The sequence below is a fragment of the Nomascus leucogenys genome, chromosome 10, assembly GCF_006542625.1.
Source record: "Nomascus leucogenys isolate Asia chromosome 10, Asia_NLE_v1, whole genome shotgun sequence".
NCBI classification, from domain to species: Eukaryota; Metazoa; Chordata; class Mammalia; order Primates; family Hylobatidae; genus Nomascus; species Nomascus leucogenys.
This window is the reverse complement of record NC_044390.1, coordinates 41,999,682-42,020,684: the sequence shown is the minus strand read 5'-3', so window position 1 is coordinate 42,020,684 and position 21,003 is coordinate 41,999,682. Positions and strand designations below refer to the sequence as shown.

Below are 21,003 nucleotides of genomic sequence, written 5' to 3'. Positions count from 1 at the left end.
AGACCATCAAAATATACGAAGCAAAAATGGACAGAATTAACAGAAGAAATAGACAGTTCTACAACAATAGAGACTTCAATAACCGATTCTCAATAATAAATAAAACAATCAGAAGACCAATAAGGAAATAGAGGGCTTGAACAATACAATAAGCCAATTAGATCTAACAGAAAATATACAGAATACACGATAACAATAGAATACACTTGCACATGGGATATTCTCCAAAATAGACCATGTTAGGCCATAAATTAAGGATCAATAAATTTAAAAAGATATATATCATATAAAACATCTTCCCTGATCACAACAGGATAAAGTTAGGAAAACTTGAAAATTCACAAATTTGTAGAAAGTAAATGACACTCTTAAATAATGATTATATCAAAGAAATCACAAAGGAAATTATAAAATAGAGATGAAAGAAAATGAAAACAATATACAAAAACTTGTAGGATACAACAAAAGCAGTGCCTAAGTAGGAAATTTATAGCTATAAAGATTATATTAAAAGAGAAGAAAGATCTCAAATCAAAAATCTAACTTTACAACTTAAAAAAACTTAAGAAAAACTTTATAACTTAAGAAACTTAAGAACAACCGGCCAGGTGCAGTGGCTTATGCCTGTAATCCCAGCACTTTGGAAGGCCAAGGTGGGCAGATCATGAGGTCAGGAGTTTGAGACCAGCCTGACCAACATGGTGAAACCCTGTCTCTACTGAAAATACAAAAATTAGCCAGGCATGGTGGCATGCACCTGTAATCCCAGCTACTCAGGAGGCTGAGGCAGGAGAATCACTTGAACCTGGCAGGTGGAGGTTGCAGTGAGCTAAGATTGTGCCACTGCACTCCAGCCTGGCAACAGAGCAAGGCTCAGTCTCAAAAAAAAAAAAAAAACCACAAAAAACACTAAGCCAAAAAGTTAGCAGGAGGAAGGAAATAATAAAGATTAGAGCAGAGATAACTAGAGAATATAAAAGCAACAGAGAAAATCAACAAAACCAAAAGTTGGTTGTTAGAAAGGATTAACAAAATTGACAAAAATTTTAGTTAGAAGTGACTAAGAAAAAAAGACAGAAGATTCAAATTAATAAAATTAGAAATTAAAATAAAGACACTATGATAGAGTCTATATAAATAAAAAAAATTACAAGAGAGCTATGAACAATTGTATGCCAACAAATTGGTTGACCTAGAATGGATATATTCTGTGAAACACAAAATCTACCAAGACTGAATCATGAAAAATTAAAAGGCTGAGTACCATGGCTCATGCCAGTGATCCTAGCACTTTGGGAGACCAAGGCAGGAGTATGCTTAAGCCTAGGAGTTTGAGACTGGCCTGGGCAACATAGAGAGACCCTGTCTCTATAAAAATAAAAATTAGCCAGATATGATGGTGCATGCCTGTAGTCCCAGCTACTCAGGAAGCTGAAGTGGGAGGATTGCTGAGCCCAGCAGGTTGACGCTGCAGTGAGCCATGATCATGCCGCTGCATTCCAGCCTGGGTGACAAAGTGAGACTCTTTCTCTCTCTTTCTCACTCTCGATGATGAAGAAGATGAGGAAGAGGAAGGAGAGGAAGAGGAAGAAGAATAAGAAGAGGAAGAAGAAAAAGAAAAGAAAAAAGAAAAATTTGAATAGGCCTATCAACAGTAAAGATAGAGAATCAAAAACCTCTCAACAAGAACAACACAAAAGCCCTGACCTGACAGCTTATCTGGTGAATACTACTATACACTTAAAGAACTAACACCAATCCTTCTTAAACTTTTCCAAAAAACTGAAGGAGAGAACACTTCCTAACTCATTTTATGAAGCCAGAATTGCCCTGATGCCAAAGCCAGACAAACATAAGAAAACTACAGACCAGTATCCCTTATGAACACTGATGCCAAAATCCTCAATCAAATATTAGCAAGCCAAATTAAGCAGCATGTTAAAAGGATTATACACCATGTCCAAGTGGGATTTATTCCTAGAATGCAAGGATGGTTCAATGCATGAAAAACAATCAATATACTATTCCATATTAACAGAATAAAGGAAAAAAACCAATCATCTCCTTTGATGCAGAAAAAGCATTTGACAAAAATTCAATACCATTTCATGTAAAAAAAAAAAACTCAAAAAATGAAATAAAAGGAAACTATGTCAACATAATGAAAGCCATATATAAAAAACCCATAGCTAACATCATTCTCAATGGTGAAAAACCAAAAGCTTTCTGATCAGGAACAAGGCAAAGATGTCCTCTTTCTCTGTTTCTGTTCAACATGGTACTGGAAGTCCTAGCCAGAGTAATTATGGAAGAAAAGAAGTAAAAGGCAGCCAAATTGGAAAGGAAGAAGTAAAATTATTTCTGATCACAGGTGATATTATATGTAGATAATTCTAAAGTTTTCACACACACACACACACAAAGACTGTTAAAATTAATAAGTGAATTCAGCAAACTAGCAGGATAAAAAAAATCAACACAGAAAAATGACTTACATTTCCATACACTAACAATGGACAATCTGAAAAGGAAATCATGAAAACACTTCCATTTACATTAGCATCAAAAGTAACAGAATGCTTAGGAATTAACCAAGGAGGTGAAAACTTGTAGAATGAAAACTACAAAACACTCCTGAAAGAAAACAAAGACATAAATAAATGGAATGAAATTCCATATTCACAGACTGGGTAACTTAATATTATTAAGATGTCGATACCACCCAAAGTGATCTATAGATTTAGTGGAATCCCTACTAAAATCCCAATAATGTCTTATGCAGAAATATAAAGATCCATTCTAAAATTAATATGGAATCTCAAGGGATCCTGAATAGCCAAAAGAATATTGAAAAAGAACAAAGTTGAAGGTCTCACACTTCCTAATTTTAAAACTTACTGCAAAGCTACAGTAATCAAAACAGCATGAAACTGGTGTAAGGACAGACATACACACCAGTAGAATACAATGGAGCTCAGAAGTAAACCCTCACATATATGCTCAAATGATTTTTGACAGGGATGCCAAGACCAACCAATGGGGAAAAGACAGTCTTTTGAACAAGTGGTGTTAGGAAAATGGGATATCCACATGCAAAACAATGAAGCTGGACCCTTACCTAACATCATATACAAAAATTAACTCCAAAAAGTGACTCAAAATGAATCAAAGACCTACATGTAGGAGCTAAAGCTATAAAAACTCTTAGAGACATAGGTGGCAATGGTTCCTTAGATATGACACCAAAGGCGAAGACACCAAAAGAAAACACAGACAAATTGAACCTCATGAAAATTTAAAATTTTCTGATCAAAGGACACTATGAACAGAGTAAAAAGGTCCACAGAATGGGAGAAAATATCTGATAAGGGATTGGTACCCAGCATATACAGAAAAGTTGTAAAACTCAACAACAGAACAACTCAATTCAAAAATGGAGATAAGAAGCCGGGCACAGTGGCTCACGCCTATAATCCCAGCACTTTGGGAGGCCAAGGCGGGTGGATCGCGAGGTCAGGAGATCGAGACCATCCTCACTAACATGGTGAAACCCCACCTCTACTAATACAAAAAATTAGCTGGGAGTGGTGGCAGGCGCCTGTAGTCCCAGCTACTCGGGAGGCTGAGGCAGGAGAATGGTGTGAACCCGGGAGGCGGAGCTTGCAGTGAGCCGAGATCGTGCCACTGCACTCCAGCCTGGGTGACAGAGCAAGACTCTGTCTCAGAAAAAAAAAAAAAATGGAGATAAGGAGGGGTGAGTGAAAAAAAAAAAATGGAGAAAATACTTGAATAGAAATTTCTCCAAAGATATACAAATGGCCAGTAAGCACATGAAATGATACTTAAAGTCACAAATCATTAGGGAAAGCATATCAAATGAGATACTACTTCACACCCATTAGAATGGCTACCACCAAAAAAAAACAAAAACAAGTGCTGGTGAGGATGTGGGAAAACAATTTTCTTTTTTTTTTTTTTTTTTTTTTTTGAGAGGGAGTCTCACTCTGCTGCCCAGGCTGGAGTGCAGTGGTGCGATCTTGGCTCACTGCAAGCTCCACCTCCCGGGTTCACGCCATTCTCCTGCCTCAGCCTCCCAAGCAGCTGGGACTACAGGCGCCCGCCACCATGCCCAGCTAATTTGTTGTATTTTTAGTAGAGACGGGGTTTCACCGTGTTAGCCAGGATGGTCTCGATCTCCTGACCTCATGACCTGCCGGCCTCAGCCTCCCAAAGTGCTGGGATTACAGGCATGAGCCACCGCACCTGGCCCTGAAAAATTTAAAACTTTGTTTATTGTTGGTAAGAATGTGAAAGGGTGCAGCTCTGTGGAAAACAGTGTATGTCAGGTCCTCAAAAAACTAAAAATGGATTTACATATCATCTAGTAATTCTACTTCTGAGCATATACCCAAAAGAGAGTTGAAAGTAGGGTCCTGAAGAGATATTTGTTGTGCACTCATGTTCGGAGCAGCATTATGCGCAATAGGCAAAAGGTGGAGGCAACCCAAGCATCCATTGACATGTGATAGATAAGCAAAATGCAACACATACAAGGAAATACTAATCAGCCCTAAAAAGGAAATTCTGACATATGCTCCAACATTGATGAACCTTGAGGATATTATGCTAAGTGTGAAATAAGCTAGCTACAAAAAGACAAATACTTATTATTCTACTTATATGAGGTACGTAGAGTGGTCAAATTCATACAGACAGAAAGTAGAATGGTGGTTTTGAGGGGCTGGGGAAGGGAAAATGGGAAGTTATTGCTTGATGGGTACAGAATTTCAGTTTTGCAAGATTGAAGAGTTCTGGAGACGAATGGTGGTGATGGTTGCATAACAATACGAATCTACTTAATACCATTGAAGTATACACTAAAAATGGTTAGGATAGTGAATTTCATGTTAAGTATATTTCATCAGATTTTTTAAACATTTTTAAATAAACCGTAAAAAACTATGGTGCACTCACCCAGTACAGCACTACTCAGTAGTAAAAGGAATGAACTATATATACACACAGCATGGATGATTCTCAAGATAATTATGCTGCATGAAAGAAACCAGACCAAAAGAGAGTAAAAATATTTTATGATTCCAATTGTGTTAATTCTAGAAAAGGCAAACAAATCTAAGGTAAAAAATGTAAATCAATGGTTTCCTAGGGAAGGCAAGGAGGGACTGTAAAGGGGCATGAGGTAGCTTTGCAGGTGATGGATACGTTCATTATCATGATTATGGTATTGGTTCCCTGAGCGTACATAATATATGTACAAAACTTACCAAATATGTATAATTATTGCATGACAATTACATATCAACAAAGCATTAAAAGAAACTGTTGCACATAAAAATCCAACCTCCTACTCATTTTAGAAAATCCGATTTGGCAACCCTATATTGACTCTGCCATCTCTTTCTTCTTGCCTTGGGAGCAAAGAATGGCTGGCTACGTCATAGATACTACAGTCCCTATAGTATAGGATCTGCTTTTTCTCAGTCCTTATTTTCCTGCTAGCACAGCACTGGCCTTGAGATGCACAGCACAGAGATGGTAATCCACAAAACCAAAACCTTTAGATTATTTGCTCTGCCAGTAACATTAGTCATAGGACAGAGGTCTAGAGGTCCTGAGAATTTCTGCAAACCCTGAATCCTGCACAGCCACATTCAAGGGAGCATTCATGGATGCACCTTTAGAACAGGTCCATTTCTGCTGGTTTGCTATAATCTCACCTACTCCCTATTAATCACATCCAGTGTTTCTGTACAAATTATGGTCCCAGCTGGGCCTGGTATGTCTTACAGTTAAGAGATACCTGCCTAATGCTGAACTTCAGGGCATATGGCTCCTTGGCAGGTGCTAAACAGCATCTGCTTTACAGTGTTGGGGAATATAGGGCACCCCCTGGGAATAAGGGACCCAATTCATGCTGTTCCCACATGCACTGGAGGTTGTCACAACTGCCTCTTCCTTGGGGTAAAAATTCATGCCATTCAGATCACAATATTATACCCATAAATTCCTACAATTTTTCCTAGGAGGGCTTGGTGGCAATGCAAATGACGTCAAGTCTGGATTAACAGTTGTTCTCTGCCATCCTCCTGTCCCCTCCAAGATAATCTGGAGACCCCTTCAGTTTGGTAGATCTTAACTCTGTTCTTGAACCACCCCACACAGTGATCAGAACATGGAGGATTAAAGGCTTTATCATAAGGCCGTTATCATCGCATGAACCAGGGCAGTGCACAGGAGATAAGTTGTTGTGCAGAGTAACATGAAGGCTGGACAAATCCTTCACAGGCATAATAAGAGACCAACAATGTCCCAGAAAAAGGGAAATCTCTAGAACAAGCTGTTGGCAAAACCCTGCTCAGGTCTTCAGAGCCAAAAGCCGGTCATGTCCATGGCTAAACCAGCCATACAGGGTGGGAATGACATCTTCCCATGGCTTCAGATTACTCCTAATTCCCTTTAGGGATTGGAAAGAGAGAGGTCTGCCTTCCCTGAGCACAGTGGAGTGGTGGACACACTCTTTGGAGAGCTGCAGTGTGTGGTGCTGACATGGCTTCTATCACAACCCCAGCAGTGAAAAAACGCTGATAAAATCCACAGTAAGAGAATGTAACTTGTCTCCAGAAAGCTTCCAACATAGCTAGCATTCCTAGGGAACCTCCCCAGGGTGGGTACTTGGATGAACAAGTTTCAACTTGTAGTTGACAGCACCCTCATAAGGTCTGTTCTCAGAGCTTATCTCTGGTGTGTGCTGTGAAGAGGGAAGGAGCACATTCTCCGTGCTCCTTTCTCTGGTGTGAATCTTCTGATGCCGAATGAGGGTAGGCCTTTGGTTGAAGGCTTTCCCACATTCGCTGCATTCATAAGGCCTATCTGGTTTGTGAACTTTCAGGTGCTGCCTCAGATTGGACCTCTGCCTGAAGGTTTTCCCACATTCGCTGCACTCATAAGGCCGCTCACCGGTGTGAAGTCTGCGGTGGTTACTGAGGCTGGAGCTTTGGTTAAAGAATTTCCCACATTCACTGCACTGGTAAGGCCGTTCACCAGTGTGAAGTCTCCGATGGCTATTGAGGCTGGAGCTCTGGCTAAATAACTTCCCACATTCATTGCATTCATAAGGCCGCTCACCAGTGTGAACTCGCTGATGTTTCATGAGGTCAGAGCTACGGCTGAAGGCTTTCCCACACTCGCCGCACCTGTGAGGCCGCTCGCCAGTGTGAACTATCTGATGTTGAATGAGGCTGGCGATGTGGCTGAAGAATTTCCCACATTCGTTACACTTGTAAGGTCTTTCTCCAGTGTGAACTCTCCAATGTTTAATTAGGCTGGAGTTGCAGTTGAAAGATTTCCCACATTCACTGCACTCATGGGCACTTCTGCCCGTATGAACCCTCTTATGATGAATGAGGTTGGAACGTTGGCTGAAGAACTTCCCACAGTCGCTGCACTCATATGGCTTTTCACCAGTGTGAACCCTCTTATGCTGAATGAGGTTGGAGCTTCGGCTGAAGAATTTCCCACAGTCACCACAGACGTGAGGGCTTTCACCGGTGTGAACCCTGCGATGTTTAACAAGGCTGGAGTGCTGGCTGAAGAATTTCCCACATTCACAGCACTCATATGGTTTTCCTCTATTGTGAACTTTCTGGTGTTGAGTGAGGTCAGCGGCATAAGTGAAGAAGATTCCACATTTGCTGCATTCATAAGGCCTTTCTCTGCTGTGGATTCTCTGGTGCTGAACAAGAGTGGATTTGTCATTGAAGGCATCCCCAGATTCACAGCACTTGTTATGCCTTAGTGCAATGTGAAAATCCACCACACCTTCGGTGGCCTTGTGTGGCTCCCCATCGCTGGGAGTGACCTCACACTGCAGAAACCCTGCTGTGGCCACCAAGTCCTTCCCACCCTCCCGGCAGGTGGAAAGCTGATCTGATGTGTGGCCTCTGCAGGTCTTTACAGGGGAAGCCTGGCCCTCCTCCCTTCTGATAGGGTTGTGTACGTTCTGCTGCACCTGTTTCTGGGGAAGGTCTGCACTGAACTCAGAGCCTTTCACATATGCCTCACACACAAATGGTTTCTGCCTGGGATGTGTTGTCTGGTGTTCAGCCAAACGCAAAATGTCTTTCAAATGTAGGCCACATATGTCACAGAGGCAGGTCTTCTGGGGGCACAGAGTTGCCTCAGGACTCTTGTCCTGTGCCACTCCTTCTACAGAAACATTATGCTCAGAAGGTAAGTCCTTGTCCTCTGTTCCACGGCAAAAATCTGAAAGCAGAGAAATGCTGGTGAAGTTCGTATAAACTTTAATAGAAGGAAAGAGCCCCATCACCTATGCTTGGCTGACCCAAGAATGAGTCCATGGGATTGTTGGCAACACAAGAAGGCTCAGATCAGGGTAAGGAATAATCTGCTCTGCCATACTGTGCCTGGCCAGGTCACAAAATACAGGAGGCCTTATCAGGACCAGGGACACAAGGATGGGGGACAGTATTGGGCAGAGAGGCAGGGTCTCCCACTCACTTCTCTTTAAAGGCCTTTTGGCAGGGCCTGGGCTGCTGGTAACCTGTGAGGGCTATGCAGTGAGAGCATCTAGACCCAGCAAAACCTGCAACTGAGTAGCTGGTATTCAAGCACGTCAAGGAAAAGCACATATCTCACAACACATTAAGTGTAGGCCGGTATTGGAAAGTGCCACAGAGGAAGCTGAAAGAGAGAAACGGAGGCCAGAAAGGTGGGGCACAGCCAAGGGGCCCAACTCAGAATAGTAATGACAAGTAGACAATGTGTCAAGCACAGGTAAGGAAAAGCAGAGACGTGGTCTGGCTACTGGCGTTCGTATCAAATGATGATGAACAGGAGAGAAGATGCTGGTATGATGTAAACACAGTGGTGACGTCACATCCTCCCCCAGCTCCCATCGCTGCTTACCAGAGCCAGGCCTGCCATAAGCCCCTCTGGCCATGGCTGAAGTCATATCCACACTATCAGGCACCCAGGGCTCTTTCCCCATCTCCAACTGGGAAACGATGTGGGACCTGAAAGATATAAGTCCTAAGGGAAAGACACAGTGGGTCAGTGGCCAGCACGTGCCCAGTTGAACTACCCCATGATAGACTACAGGACAGGAAACTCTGTATGACACAGGGACATTGGGTGGTCACGGCAAGCAGTAACCACATCAGTGATTGGAATTCCTGGCACACTCAGGCTTAGGAAATATTAGCAAGAGGAAAGGCACAGAATCTAAACCACGGATAATCACCCAGGAGGGAATGGCCGAGTCAGAGGGAGTCATGTGGCTAACCGCAAGACCCCTCATGCCTGGAGCTTCCCTGCAAGGCTTCAGGCAGCAGGTGTGGGGGCCGCTTAGGGAGAGGAGGGAACAATGCACATAGCTCAGCCCCAGAAGCCACAACACACATACCAGGAAAGTGGGGATGGAAGCAGTGCCAGTGGTCTGGCTGTGGGAAGGAAACAGCTGTTTCTTGGGCAAAGGGGACAGGCAGAGAGGAACTCGGGACACCGGGGTAGGGGTGACAGCCTTACCCAGCGAGGCTATAAGTGCAAAGTTTTCCAGCATCACATCGCAGTACAGGAGTCTCTGAGCCTCATCGAGGAGCACCCACTCCTCCTGGGAAAAGTAAATGGTCACGTCCTCAAAGGTCACGCAGCTCTGCCATGATGGGGACAGTTCATTCCATGATCAGTCTCTGTCCTTGGGACTCCCTATCCATCCCCTGCTCACTCTCCTCCCCAGCTCTACAGCTCCAGGAGGTAGCAGGCCCTGGTTCTGTGGGCGCTTCATGTGACCACTGTGTCAGCCCACAGCAGCAACAGGCAGGGCGCAGAGAGGCACCCTCTAAGGTCTGGGCCTGAAGTCCAGGGCCCAGCTCCCTCTTCTGCCAGCCTCTTCCCCTAGTGTCACCAATGTCACGCTTCTCAGATACAAATGTGGGCTTCTCCCTTAAACCCCAGTCCAGAGCCCTGGGGTGAACAGCTCACACTCCCTCCCACGTGCATTTCACTCTTTGGACTGCACCATCTTCACAGCTCCAGACCTTCACCACAGCCTCCCATTGCCACTGCTACCTTCTCCCCATCCTAGCCCCTATCTTAGCCATCTCCATGGGCTCACACGTGTCACTCTGCACATGGCATCCAGAGAGTGCCTGGCAAACACAAGCACCATCCCAGCCTGCTCCAGACCTTTGATGGCCTCCACTGCCAAGGGCAACACCCAGGTAAGGGGGAGAGGGAGCACTCCACCCTTGCCTTGGAGTCCCCTAGCTCCCCTGGCCTGGCTTCAACGGAAGCCACCCACGGCACACATGGATGTCACATACGCTTGGCCTTCTTTGTTGCACATTCTGACCCTGTCATCACTCACTCATTTAAAAAAAAAAAAAAAGCCAACCTCTCTGGCCATCCTACCCCCACCCACCTAAGCCCAGCAACTCTGCCAACTGACTCCTCTTGCCCCAAGCTAATTCCCCAGCCTGAGGACAAACCCCATCAAGGGTCACCACAGAAGCCTGGTGAGAACATAGGTGAGTGTGTAAGCACAAGCCCAGGCCTCACTGCAATATTACCTCCTCTACTGCTAAGCCTCAGCATCCATCTCATTCATGTCTACACTCTTTGGGATGATCTGGCCACCTGCCAGATCCTCTGATACACCCACATAGCCCCCCCATTACCACCATGACCACTACTGTTCCCCACCTGTCTTTATGATGCCAAACAAGCCACAGTCCCCAAGCAGGAACCCTGCTCTCAGTTTTCCAGCCCCACCTTCCTCTTTTTTTTTAACATCATTGTCACCATGACCTGAAGTTTCACCTCCTACATCTGACACACAGCTACGCTCCCGTCCATACACCAGATGTCACATTTTGGATGTTTCTAACTGTTGAAATAAACAACGACCAATGAAATGAGAAAAGCCAAGGCTACTTACTCAAAGCTCACTATAGCAAGAGAGACTCAATGCAAGCCGGGAGTGGGAGAGTTTTATAGCAAAAGAAAAGGAAGGCTTCAGGCGTGCCCTGGTTGGAGGCTCCCGTTCGTAGGTGGGTGAACTAGAAGTGGGCATCCTATGTGATTGGTTAGGGTGCATATCTGCCTTTCTCTGGTTGTTCTTAGAAGCAGGAGCAAAAATTAGGAAAGCTGTCTGTTATTAATCAAACTCTGGCCATTTGGGACTGCTCATTACAGAAGTTATTGTTTTAACTTCCTGGATTGTCAGTCCAGATAGCAATCTGGCTTCCTGTGGGTCTGACAGACAGCAGGCTGGCTTCCTGCTGTATGGGTTGTTTATTGTAGATAAGGGGGTTGGTTTCCTGGGCAGGTTCTGGGGCAGAGTTCTATTTGTATACATGATCTGGCCATTGTTTGAATGAATATCCAGTCTCTCATAACCTTAACAACTCCCTCAGAACACCCTAACTGTGTGTTTAGCTGCCCACCTTCAACTCCATTTGGGGGTCTCTGGGACATCACAGGCTCAACCTGGCCAAAACCTAACTTCTACTGCTTCCATGGAAAATTCCTCCTACAACCAACTTCTCAGTTCATAAAGCTGGATTCATCAAACCAAAAACCATGGATTCTTCCCTCCTCTTTCTCACCCTCCACATCGGAAAATTTGGTCAGCTTGACTTAAAAGACATCAAGTTCCCAATCACTTCCTCTACCTCCAGTCCCCACTGTGGTCCGGCCAGCAGCAGCACTGGCCTGGGCTATTCCATTAGGCTACTCCTTGGCATCCCTGCTTGCGGCTCACTCCACATTCAGTTCTCCACTGTGCATCCACAGGGAGCCTGTTAAGACCTGAGTCACAGCATCTTCCTCCTCTGCCCTAAACCTTCCATGGCTCCCAACACCCTCAGAACAGAGGCCCAGCTCTTCAGCCTGCCGTTCTGGGCTGTCTTCAGCCCACCTGCTCTCTGGTTCCAGCAGACATAATAACAGTGACCTGGGTGGGGTTCCTTGAACACTCCAAACTCAGTCTCCACACCGTGCCCCACTCCACCCCCCAAGCTTTGGTGCATGCTGGTCCCTATGCCTACAAAGCCCTTTCTCCCTTCATCCCATTACGTTTCAGTAACGGAAGCCACTCTATATAAACCCTGCCCTGATTCAGGATCCTAGCTGGGAGCGACTCCCTTCCAGGGTCCCCTGACTCAAAAGCAAGGAAATGGGAAAGGCGAAAAGTCCTAGAACAAAGCCATCTTTTGCGTCTCAACACCCGGAACAGAAGCGTGGGGGGCCGACAGCGAAGGGCCTAACGTCCAAGCACTTACCTGCGAGGGGTCCCGCAGCGCCGCCGCCGCCATCGGAGTCTGTGGTCAGAGCAGGACCCCACGGTGCGGGCGACCAAGGGGCGGGGGCAGGGGGTCTCGCAGGCTGAGGCTGCCACCCACCTGGCCGTGCCCCAGGCGAGGTGTGACCCCTCCTGGCTGAGTCTGACCCACTCCTAGCCTCAGTCTCCCCGGTGCAAAATGCGCACGGGGCCCGGGGCGCAGGCTCTGGGGGCGCCGAGAGCGCGCAGCTCCGCCGGGTACCCCCGTTGCAAGGGGTCACGGCTGGTGCAAAGGCGCGGAGGGGGTCCCGGCCTCACTGTCGCCCGCGCGGTCCGGGAAAGCCGGCGCGGCAGCTTCACGGGCGCAGCCCCACCCGCCCTGCCCCCAACCCGGGGTCCCCAGCTCCTGGGGATTCAGCCTCCCCGCTGGGAAATGACCTGCGAGGCTGCAGTGCAGGAAGTTCCGGCCCCCACCGAGGCGGCCGGGAGAGTCGCCCTCTCCCGTACTGTCATTGGCCTGGCGCCAGCCGCTGGTGCACAGGCAGGGCCTGGGAATCGCGAGTTTCTGCCCAGCCTCTTGTCAGGCTGGGGGGTCCAGGACGGGAAGGAGAGCAGATCTTATCGGGTCTCCACCGCCGCAGCCTGCAGCCCTCGGGCCTTCCCCTTAAAGGGGCCGCTTCCGAGCTTGCGTCAGCCCGCGCTAAACCCCGCCCACCCTCGGAGGTCCAGGAGGAGAGGCCCAGTGCTCTTCCTGCGCGTGTGGGCATCGGCCAGCCGCTTCACCCCAAGGGACCTAAATTCACACTGGAAAATGGGAATAGTACCCAATGGGCGGGGTCTTTGCGTTGTAATATTAGATGTCGCTCTGATTCAGGGCTTCTCAAACTAGCAGCATCAGCATCACCTGGGGACTGGCTGAAAATGCAAGTTCTGGGGCAACAACTTAAATCTAAAGATTCAGAAATTTTGGGGATGGGATTCAGCCTTCTCTACTTTTGGGGGAGGGGGAGGTGGGGGATGAGTCTCGTTCTGTTGTCCAGGCTGGAGTGCAGTGGCCTGATCATAGCTCACTGCAGCCTCCATCTCGGGCTCAAGCTATCCTCCTGCCTCAGCCTACCAGGTAGATGGGATGCAGGCGTGCACCATCATACACAGCTAATTTTAAAATTTTTTGTAGAGACTGGATCTCCCTGTGTTGCCTAGGCTGGTCTCAAACTCCTGAGCTCAAGCGATCCTCTCATGTTGGGAATTGCAGGCGTGAGCCACGGTGCCAGGCCTCCTTCTCTGTTTTAACAAGCCCTTTGGGGACTCCAATGCTGGCTCCAACTTTAGAGCAGGGACTCTCATTGAAATCCAGTAAATAAAATGGGAAAAATAACACTACATTGTTGCAGGAAGTCAGGGACCCCAAACGGAGGGACCTGCTGAAGCTGTGACAGAAGAACATAAATTGTGAAGATTTCATGGACATGTATTAGTTCCCCAAATTAATATTTTTATAATTTCTTACACCTGTCTTTACTGCAATCTCTGAACATAAATCATGAAGATTTCATGGACATTTATCACTTCCCCAATCAATACTCTTGTGATTTCCTATGCCTGTCTTTACTTTAATCTCTTAATCCTGTCATCTTCATAAGCTGAGGATGTATGTCACCTCAGGACCCTATGATGATTGCGTTAACTGCACAAATTGTTTGTAGGGCATGTGTGTTTGAACAATATGAAATCTGGGCACCTTAAGAACAGGATAACGGTGATTTCAGGGAACAAGGGAGATAACCTTAAAGTCTGGCTGCCTGTGGGTGGGGCAGGACAGAGCCATATTTCTCTTATTGCCGAAAACGGGTAAGAGAAATATCACTGAATTCTTTCCCCAGTAAGGAATGTTAATAATTAATAGCCCTGGGAAAATAATGCATTCCCAGGGCAGGGCCTCTAAAATGGCTGCCCTGGGAGTGTCTGCCTTATGCAGATGTAGATAGGGATAAAACATGCCCTAGTCTCCTGCAGCGCCCCCAGTCTTGCTAGGATTAGGAAATTCCAACCTGGCAAATTCTGGTCAGACCAGTTCTCTGCTCTCTAACCCTGTTAAGATGTTTATCAATGACAATGCGTGCACAGCGGGACATGGAAGCTCATTAGTGATTCTAGTTTTGCCCTGACCTTGTGATCTCGCCCTGACCTTCTGCCTTGTGATCTTTTGTTGCCCTTAAAGCATGTGATCTCTGTGACCCACACCCTATTCTTACACTCCCTCCCCTTTGAAAATTGCTAATAAAAACTTGCTGGTTTTACGGCTCAGGGAGCATCACGGAACCTGCTGACATGTGATGTCTCCCCCGGACACCCAGCTTTAAAATTTCTCTCTTTTGTACTCTTTCCCTTTATTTCTCAGACTGGCCGACACTTAGGGAAAATAGAAAAGAACCCACATTGAATTATCGGGGGTGGGTTCCCCCGATACTACATGTCACATGGTGAAACCACCTTTGTAAAGATTATAACTGAGAAAATTATGACAGTGAGAGATCTGACCTAACCAACTCCATCTTGCTTCTAACCTCCAAGCTGTCCTTGTTCATTCCTGAGCATAGGACTAACTAACTTCAGGAGAAACTTAGTTTATAGTTTAACTTTGAAACAAAGATAACAGCCCTTTCCCTCTAGGCTGGGCATGGTGGTTCACGCCTGTAATCCCAGCACTTTGGCAGGCCGAGGAGGGCGGATCACGAGGTCAGGAGATAGAGACCATTCTGGCTAACGCGGTGAAACCCCGTCTCTACTAAAAATACAAAAAATTAGCCAGGCGTGGTGGCGGGCGCCTGTAGTCACAGCTACTCAGGAGGCTGAGGCAGGAGAATGGCATGAACCCCGGGAGGTGGAGCTTGCAGTGAGCCAAGATCGCCTCCAGCCCGAGCAACAGAGCGAGACTCCATCTCAAAAACAAAAACAAACAAATAAACAAAAAACAGCCCTTTCCTGAAACAAACCCTCTTCTTGTCTGGGGACCAGACTGCCTTTGTAGGATTAACAAACGCCACAAGATTAGAGAGCATGGTTTAGGAGTCATGCAGCCAGGGGCCAGGGGTCACAAGATTCTAAACCTTCCCAATTGCTCCTGGGGATAACATCACTATTGTAAAACCTAAGATTGGTGTTCGAGACATTTTTCAGACCCAGCACTCAATGGATCAGCTAGTGCCACCCAGATTGATAAACTGAGTCATCTGGTCCTGTGGTCCCCACCCAGGAATTTACTCAGTGCAGTTAGACAACTTTGACTCCCTGTGAGTTCATCTCTAACCCAACTCATCAGCACTCCCCACTACCTGGCCCCCTCACCCACCAAATTATCCCTGAAAACCTCTGATCACTGAATTTTCAGGGAGATCAAGTTGAGTAATAACTCTGTTTCTCCTGTGGCATGGCTGGCCCTGTGCCAATTAAACACTGTTTACTGCAATGCCGTGGTCTTTTTGTAGCAGATAAGAAGAACCTATTGGGTGGTTACAATGGTAGATAACAGGGCCCAGGACAGAATTCCTGCTGGGTGCATAAAAGCTATTGTCATTACCAACATCATCATCACAAGAATCTTACAAACACTGCTGTGGGGTGGCAGAGAAGAGACACTTCTGTGCAGTCTTTTGGATATTTGTCAAAATATACAGTGACTCTAACTCAGCAAGTACTGCCTCAGAGGGAATAGTTATGATTTTTACATGAAAGCACACTATAGTAACATTTGCCTACTTGATTTTATTTTATTATTTTCTTATAGCTGCATTTTTTTGTTTTTCTAAATTGATAAAATCATATTTAATTATTGTATGCAACATGATGTTTTGAAATATAGATACATTGTGGAATTGATAGGGACAGGAGGCAGGGAAATTCTGGGCAGAAGAGGCCGGGCCCATCAAGCTGAAAAGCTTGATACTATGGCCCAAAGTGAGAACTTACATCCCTGTTTTCCCACTCAAATGTTGCCTTTTCCAAAACCACCCATGGCTCACCCTGCCTCCCATCCTATGCCCATAAAAACCCCAGGCTCAGCTGGCAGAGAGAAGAAAAGCAGCTGGACATTGGAGACTATGGTGGGATGTTTGAGAGAAACAGCCTGACTTCAAAGGGACAGCTTGACAGCATAGCTTTGGAGAGGATGGACAGGGATGGCCAAACTTCAGGGGATGATTACGTTCCTGCTCCATCCCCTTTTCAGCTCCTCTTCCTACTGAAAGCCACTTTCACTGGCAATAAAATCCCCTGCATTTACCATCTTCAATTTGTTTGTGTGACCTCATTCCTCCTGGATGCCAGACAAAAACTTGGGTGCCATGAGTGTGGGTGCAAAAGGCTGTCACACTGACCCTCCACTGAGCTGTTAACACTTAAGCTATGCATGGATGGCAAAGCTAAAAGGGCACTGTAGCACTTCCTCAGGGGCTTCAGGGGTCACAGGCACCTTCCCCTAGACGCTGCCATGGGGCCAGTATGGAATTCACTCTTGCCAGCACCCAAAAGCACTCACCCCGTCTCCTGCACCCACTCACCTGTGCTCCCCCTCCCATGAGGGATGGAACAATAAGTGAGTGGAGTTTGTCCCTGCCAGCACCCATGCACTCTAGTTCCCATCCAAGAAGGAGTCAGGGAAATATCCTGCTTCAGAATGACTAAATCAAGCTCATTAACATATGCATCACTTCACATTGTTTTGTTTTGAGACAGGGTCTCATTCTCTCACCCAGGCTGGAGTACAGTGGCACTATCATGGCTCACAGCAGCCTTGACCTCTTGGGCTCGAGCCATCCTCCCACTTCAGCCTCCCAAGTAGTTGAGACTACAGACATGCACCACAATACCCAGCTAGTTTTTTGTATCTTCTGCAGAGATGGGGTTTCACCATGTTGCCCAGGCTGGTCTCGAACTCCTGGGCTCAAGCACTCCTCCTTGCCTTGGTCTCCCAAAGTGCTGCAATTACTGGTGTAAGCCATGGCACCAGCCTTAGTTATCTTTTTTGTGTTTAGAAGACTTAAAATGTACTCTTTAAGCATTTGTCAAGAATACAACATAACTACAATCACCAGGTTGTACAATAGATCTCTTGAACTTATTCCTCCTAGCTACCTGAAATTTTATATCCTTTGACCAACATTGCCCCACTCCCACCACCTGGCAGCCTCAGCCTCTGGTAACCGACATTTCACTCTATTGCTATGAGACAACTTTTTTAGGTTCCATATATGAGTGGGATTATGTAGTATTTGTTCTCTGTGCCTGACTTATTTCACTTAATATAATGTCCTCCGGTTCAACCTTGTTGTCCCAACTGACAGGATTTTCTTCTCTTTTATGACCGAATAGTATTCAGTTGTGTATCTCTACCACATTGTACAAATCCATTTATCTGTTGATGGGCACTTCAGTCGCTTGACTATTGTGAATAGTGCTGCAGTGAATATGGCAGTGCAGATATCTTTTTGACACACCAATTTCAATTCCTTGGGATGTATACTCAGTAGTGGGATTCCTGGGTCATATGGTAATTTTATTTTTATTTTTATTGATTTATTTCTTTGGGACAGGGTCTTGCTCTAAAACCCACTCTGGAATGCAGTGGCATGATCATAGCTCACTGCCATTTTGACCTCCCAGGCTCAAGTGATCCTCCCACTTCAGCCTCCTGAGTAGGTGGGACCACAGGAATGTGCCACCACACCCAGCTTATTTATTTATTTATTTTTGAGACAAGGTCTGGCTTTGTTACCCAGGCTGGAGTGCAGTGGTACAATCTTGGCTCACTGCAATCTCCATCTCCTGGATTCAAGCAATTCTACTGCCTCAGCCTCCCAAGTAGCTGGGACTACAGATGCATGCCACCATACCTGGCTATTTTTTGTATTTTTAGTAGAGACAGGGTTTCACCATGTTGACCAGGCTGGTCTCTAACTCCTGACCTCAAGTGATCTGCCTGCCTGAGCCTCCCAAAGTGCTGGCATTACAGGAGTGAGCCACTGCGCCCAGCCACTAATTTATTTTTATCTGGAAAAGAAAAGAAGTTCATTTGGCTCAAGGTTCTACAGGCTGTACAGGAAACATGACATCAGCATCAGCTTCTGATGAGGCCTCAGGAAGCTTCCACTCATGATGGCAGGTGAAGGGGACCTGGTGTGTAGAGTTCACATGGCGGGAAGCAAGGGAGAACTATTATTACTGTGGGGTCAGCACCAACACATTCATGAGGGATCTGCTCCCATGAGCAAAACACCTCCCACCAGGCCCCACCTCCAACACTGGGGATCAATTTTCAACCTGAGATTTGGAGGGGACAAATATCCAAATTATATCAGGTGGACAGTGTGGCTGATGCTTCCCTGCTTCAGATGGAATTGGACACAGGCTCCAGGAGAGAAGATAAAAAGTGCTGAGACCAGCTCAGTCAGGGAGACCTTAACCCAGCGGCGCTAGAGGAATTAAAGAGAGACACACAGAAATATAGAGGTGTGAAGTGGGAAATCAGGATTCTCACAGCATTCAGAGCTGAGAGCCTCGAACAGAGATTTACCCACGTATTTATTAACAGCAAGCCAGTGATAAGCATTATTTCTATAGATTATAGATTAACTAAACGTATTCCTTATGGGAAACAAAGGGATGGGCCAAAATAAAGGGATGGGTCTGGCTAGTTATCTGCAGCAGGAGCACGTCCTTAAGGCACAGATCGCTCATGCTATTGTTTGTGGTTTAAGAACATCTTTGAGTGGTTTTCTGCCCTGGATGGGCCAGGTGTTCCTTGTCCTCATTCCAGTAAACCCACAACCTTCCAGCGTGGGCATCATGGCCATCATGAACATGTCACAGTGCTGTAGAGATTTTGTTTATGGCCAGTTTTGGGGCCAGTTTATGGCCAGATTTTGGGGGGCCTGTTCCCAACACAAAGGGGTGAGGAATGAGGTCGAGTGTTCTGACACAGTTTTAGCAAATGCAGGTACAGATACCCAGGCTGGGTGTAACTGAAATGCATGCTTCATGGAGATGCGCTCAGCTGAGACGCCTGGTGTGTGTGGGGAGGGCGGGTGCAGGTCAGCCTGAGCATGGTGGCAGCGTGGGATTCAGACACAGAAATGATTTGCAGGCACCAGAGTAGGGTCAGTGTGGTAGTAACCTACTGCTGCACAACAAATTATCCAAAAACGCAGAGGCTTAAAACAACACCCTTTTATTATCTCTTCGTTTCTGTGGGTCTGGACCCCAGGCATGGCTCTGCTGGGTTCCCTGTTTCATGGTCTCTCACAAGAATGCTATCAAGGTGCCAGCCAGGACAAATATCTCATCTCATGGCTCAATTGGAAAGGGGTCACTTCCAAGTTCATTCATTTCATACAACCTGTGGGACTGAGGGCCTCAGTTCTTCCCCAGCTTTTGGCCTGAAGCTGCATTCAATTCCTTCCCTCTTGGGCCTTGCAGAACGGAGAGCTTGCTTCATTGGAGCACACAAGCCAAGAAGGCAGTTGAGTTTGCCATAAGACAGAAGTCACAATCTTTTGTAATCTCATCATGGAAGCCACCTCCCACCACCTTTGCCATATTCTTTGGGTTAGAAGCAAAGTCATAAAGCCAGGCCCACACTCAAGGGAAGAAAACGACACAAGGGCACCCAAACAGGAGGTGGAGGTTGTTGGAGGCCCTCTTAGAAGTCTGCCTAACACCAGTGGGGAGGTCCCGGGAGAAAAATATCTCAAACTACCCTTCCCCCAGGTCTGGACTCTCCTTGAGAACTATTTAAAGAGAGAATCTTTTAAGTGAATTAAGTGGCAAAGAAAAAAAAGTTATAAAAATGCTAATATTCCAAAAACTTTCTGGGGAGTTCCTAATGGTTTATAAGCACTGTGCTTAGTTTCTTATAAGACTGCCTTTTAAAAGTAGTAATTAATGGGCTGGGCGCGGTGGCTCACGTCTGTAATCCCAGCACTTTGGGAGGCTGAGGCAGGTGGATCACCTGAGGTCAGGAGTTGCAGACCAGCCTGGCCAACATAGTGAAACCCCATCTCTACTAAAAATCCAAAATATTAGCTAGGCATGGTGGTGGGCGCCTGTACTCCCAGCTACTCAGGAGGCTGAGTAGCTGGGACTTGAACTTGAACTCAGTTCAATCCCTTGAATCACTTGAACTCAGGAGCAGAATCACTTGAACTCAGGAGGCAGAGATTGCAGCAAGCCACGATCGTGCCACTGCACTCCGGCCTGGGCAACAGTGAGACTCCATCTCAACAAAACAAAACAAAAAATAGTAATTAATGGAAAACAGGTAATTCACCTGTAATTTATCAGAACCAAAGGTTCCTCATCCCAACCCCTACACGGGGTCAAATTCAGTGTTTTGTCCTCGGGAAAAACCTGACAGTGTTCTAGTTTTCTTTTGCTGCATCACAATCATCCCAAAGTTTCGTGGCTTAGAGCGATGTGGAGGTTTTTGGTTTGGGGCTTTTTGTTTGTTTTTTGAGACACAGTCTCGGTCCTATCACCCAGGCTGGAGTGCAGTGGTGCAATCACTGCTCACTGCAGTTTTGGCCTCCCGGGTTCAAGCTATTCTCCCGCCTCAGCCTCCCTAGTAGCTAAGACCACAGGCTCACACCAACACACCCAGTTAATTTTTTTATTTTTTGTAGAGACAGGGT

General features: G+C 46.2%; 1 protein-coding gene across 1 annotated transcript; it reads right to left on the bottom strand.

Annotated features, from left to right (window-relative positions):
* Positions 1-6,194: 6,194 nt before the first annotated feature.
* Positions 6,195-12,928, bottom strand: ZNF792 (zinc finger protein 792). Its single transcript, XM_003280002.4, has 4 exons — positions 12,321-12,928; positions 9,565-9,691; positions 8,947-9,069; positions 6,195-8,283 (listed from the first exon to the last, which is right to left on the bottom strand). The coding sequence occupies exons 1-4, from the start codon at positions 12,351-12,353 to the stop codon at positions 6,668-6,670; spliced, it is 1,899 nt and encodes a 632-aa protein (XP_003280050.1). The 5' UTR covers positions 12,354-12,928; the 3' UTR covers positions 6,195-6,667.
* Between the last annotated feature and the right edge of the window lie 8,075 nt (positions 12,929-21,003).

What these genes read in the sequence shown, in the direction of transcription:
- ZNF792 (XM_003280002.4), bottom strand. Translation starts at nt 12,353, where the DNA reads ATGGCGGCGGCGGCGCTGCGGGACCCCTCGCAG. An exon ending in TGCACTTATAGCCTCGCTGG is followed by an intron (nt 9,070 to 9,564) that starts GTAAGGCTGTCA and finishes TCTTTCCCTTAG; the next exon opens with GACTTATATCTTTCAGGTCC. An exon ending in TTATGGCAGGCCTGGCTCTG is followed by an intron (nt 8,284 to 8,946) that starts GTAAGCAGCGAT and finishes CTCTGCTTTCAG; the next exon opens with ATTTTTGCCGTGGAACAGAG.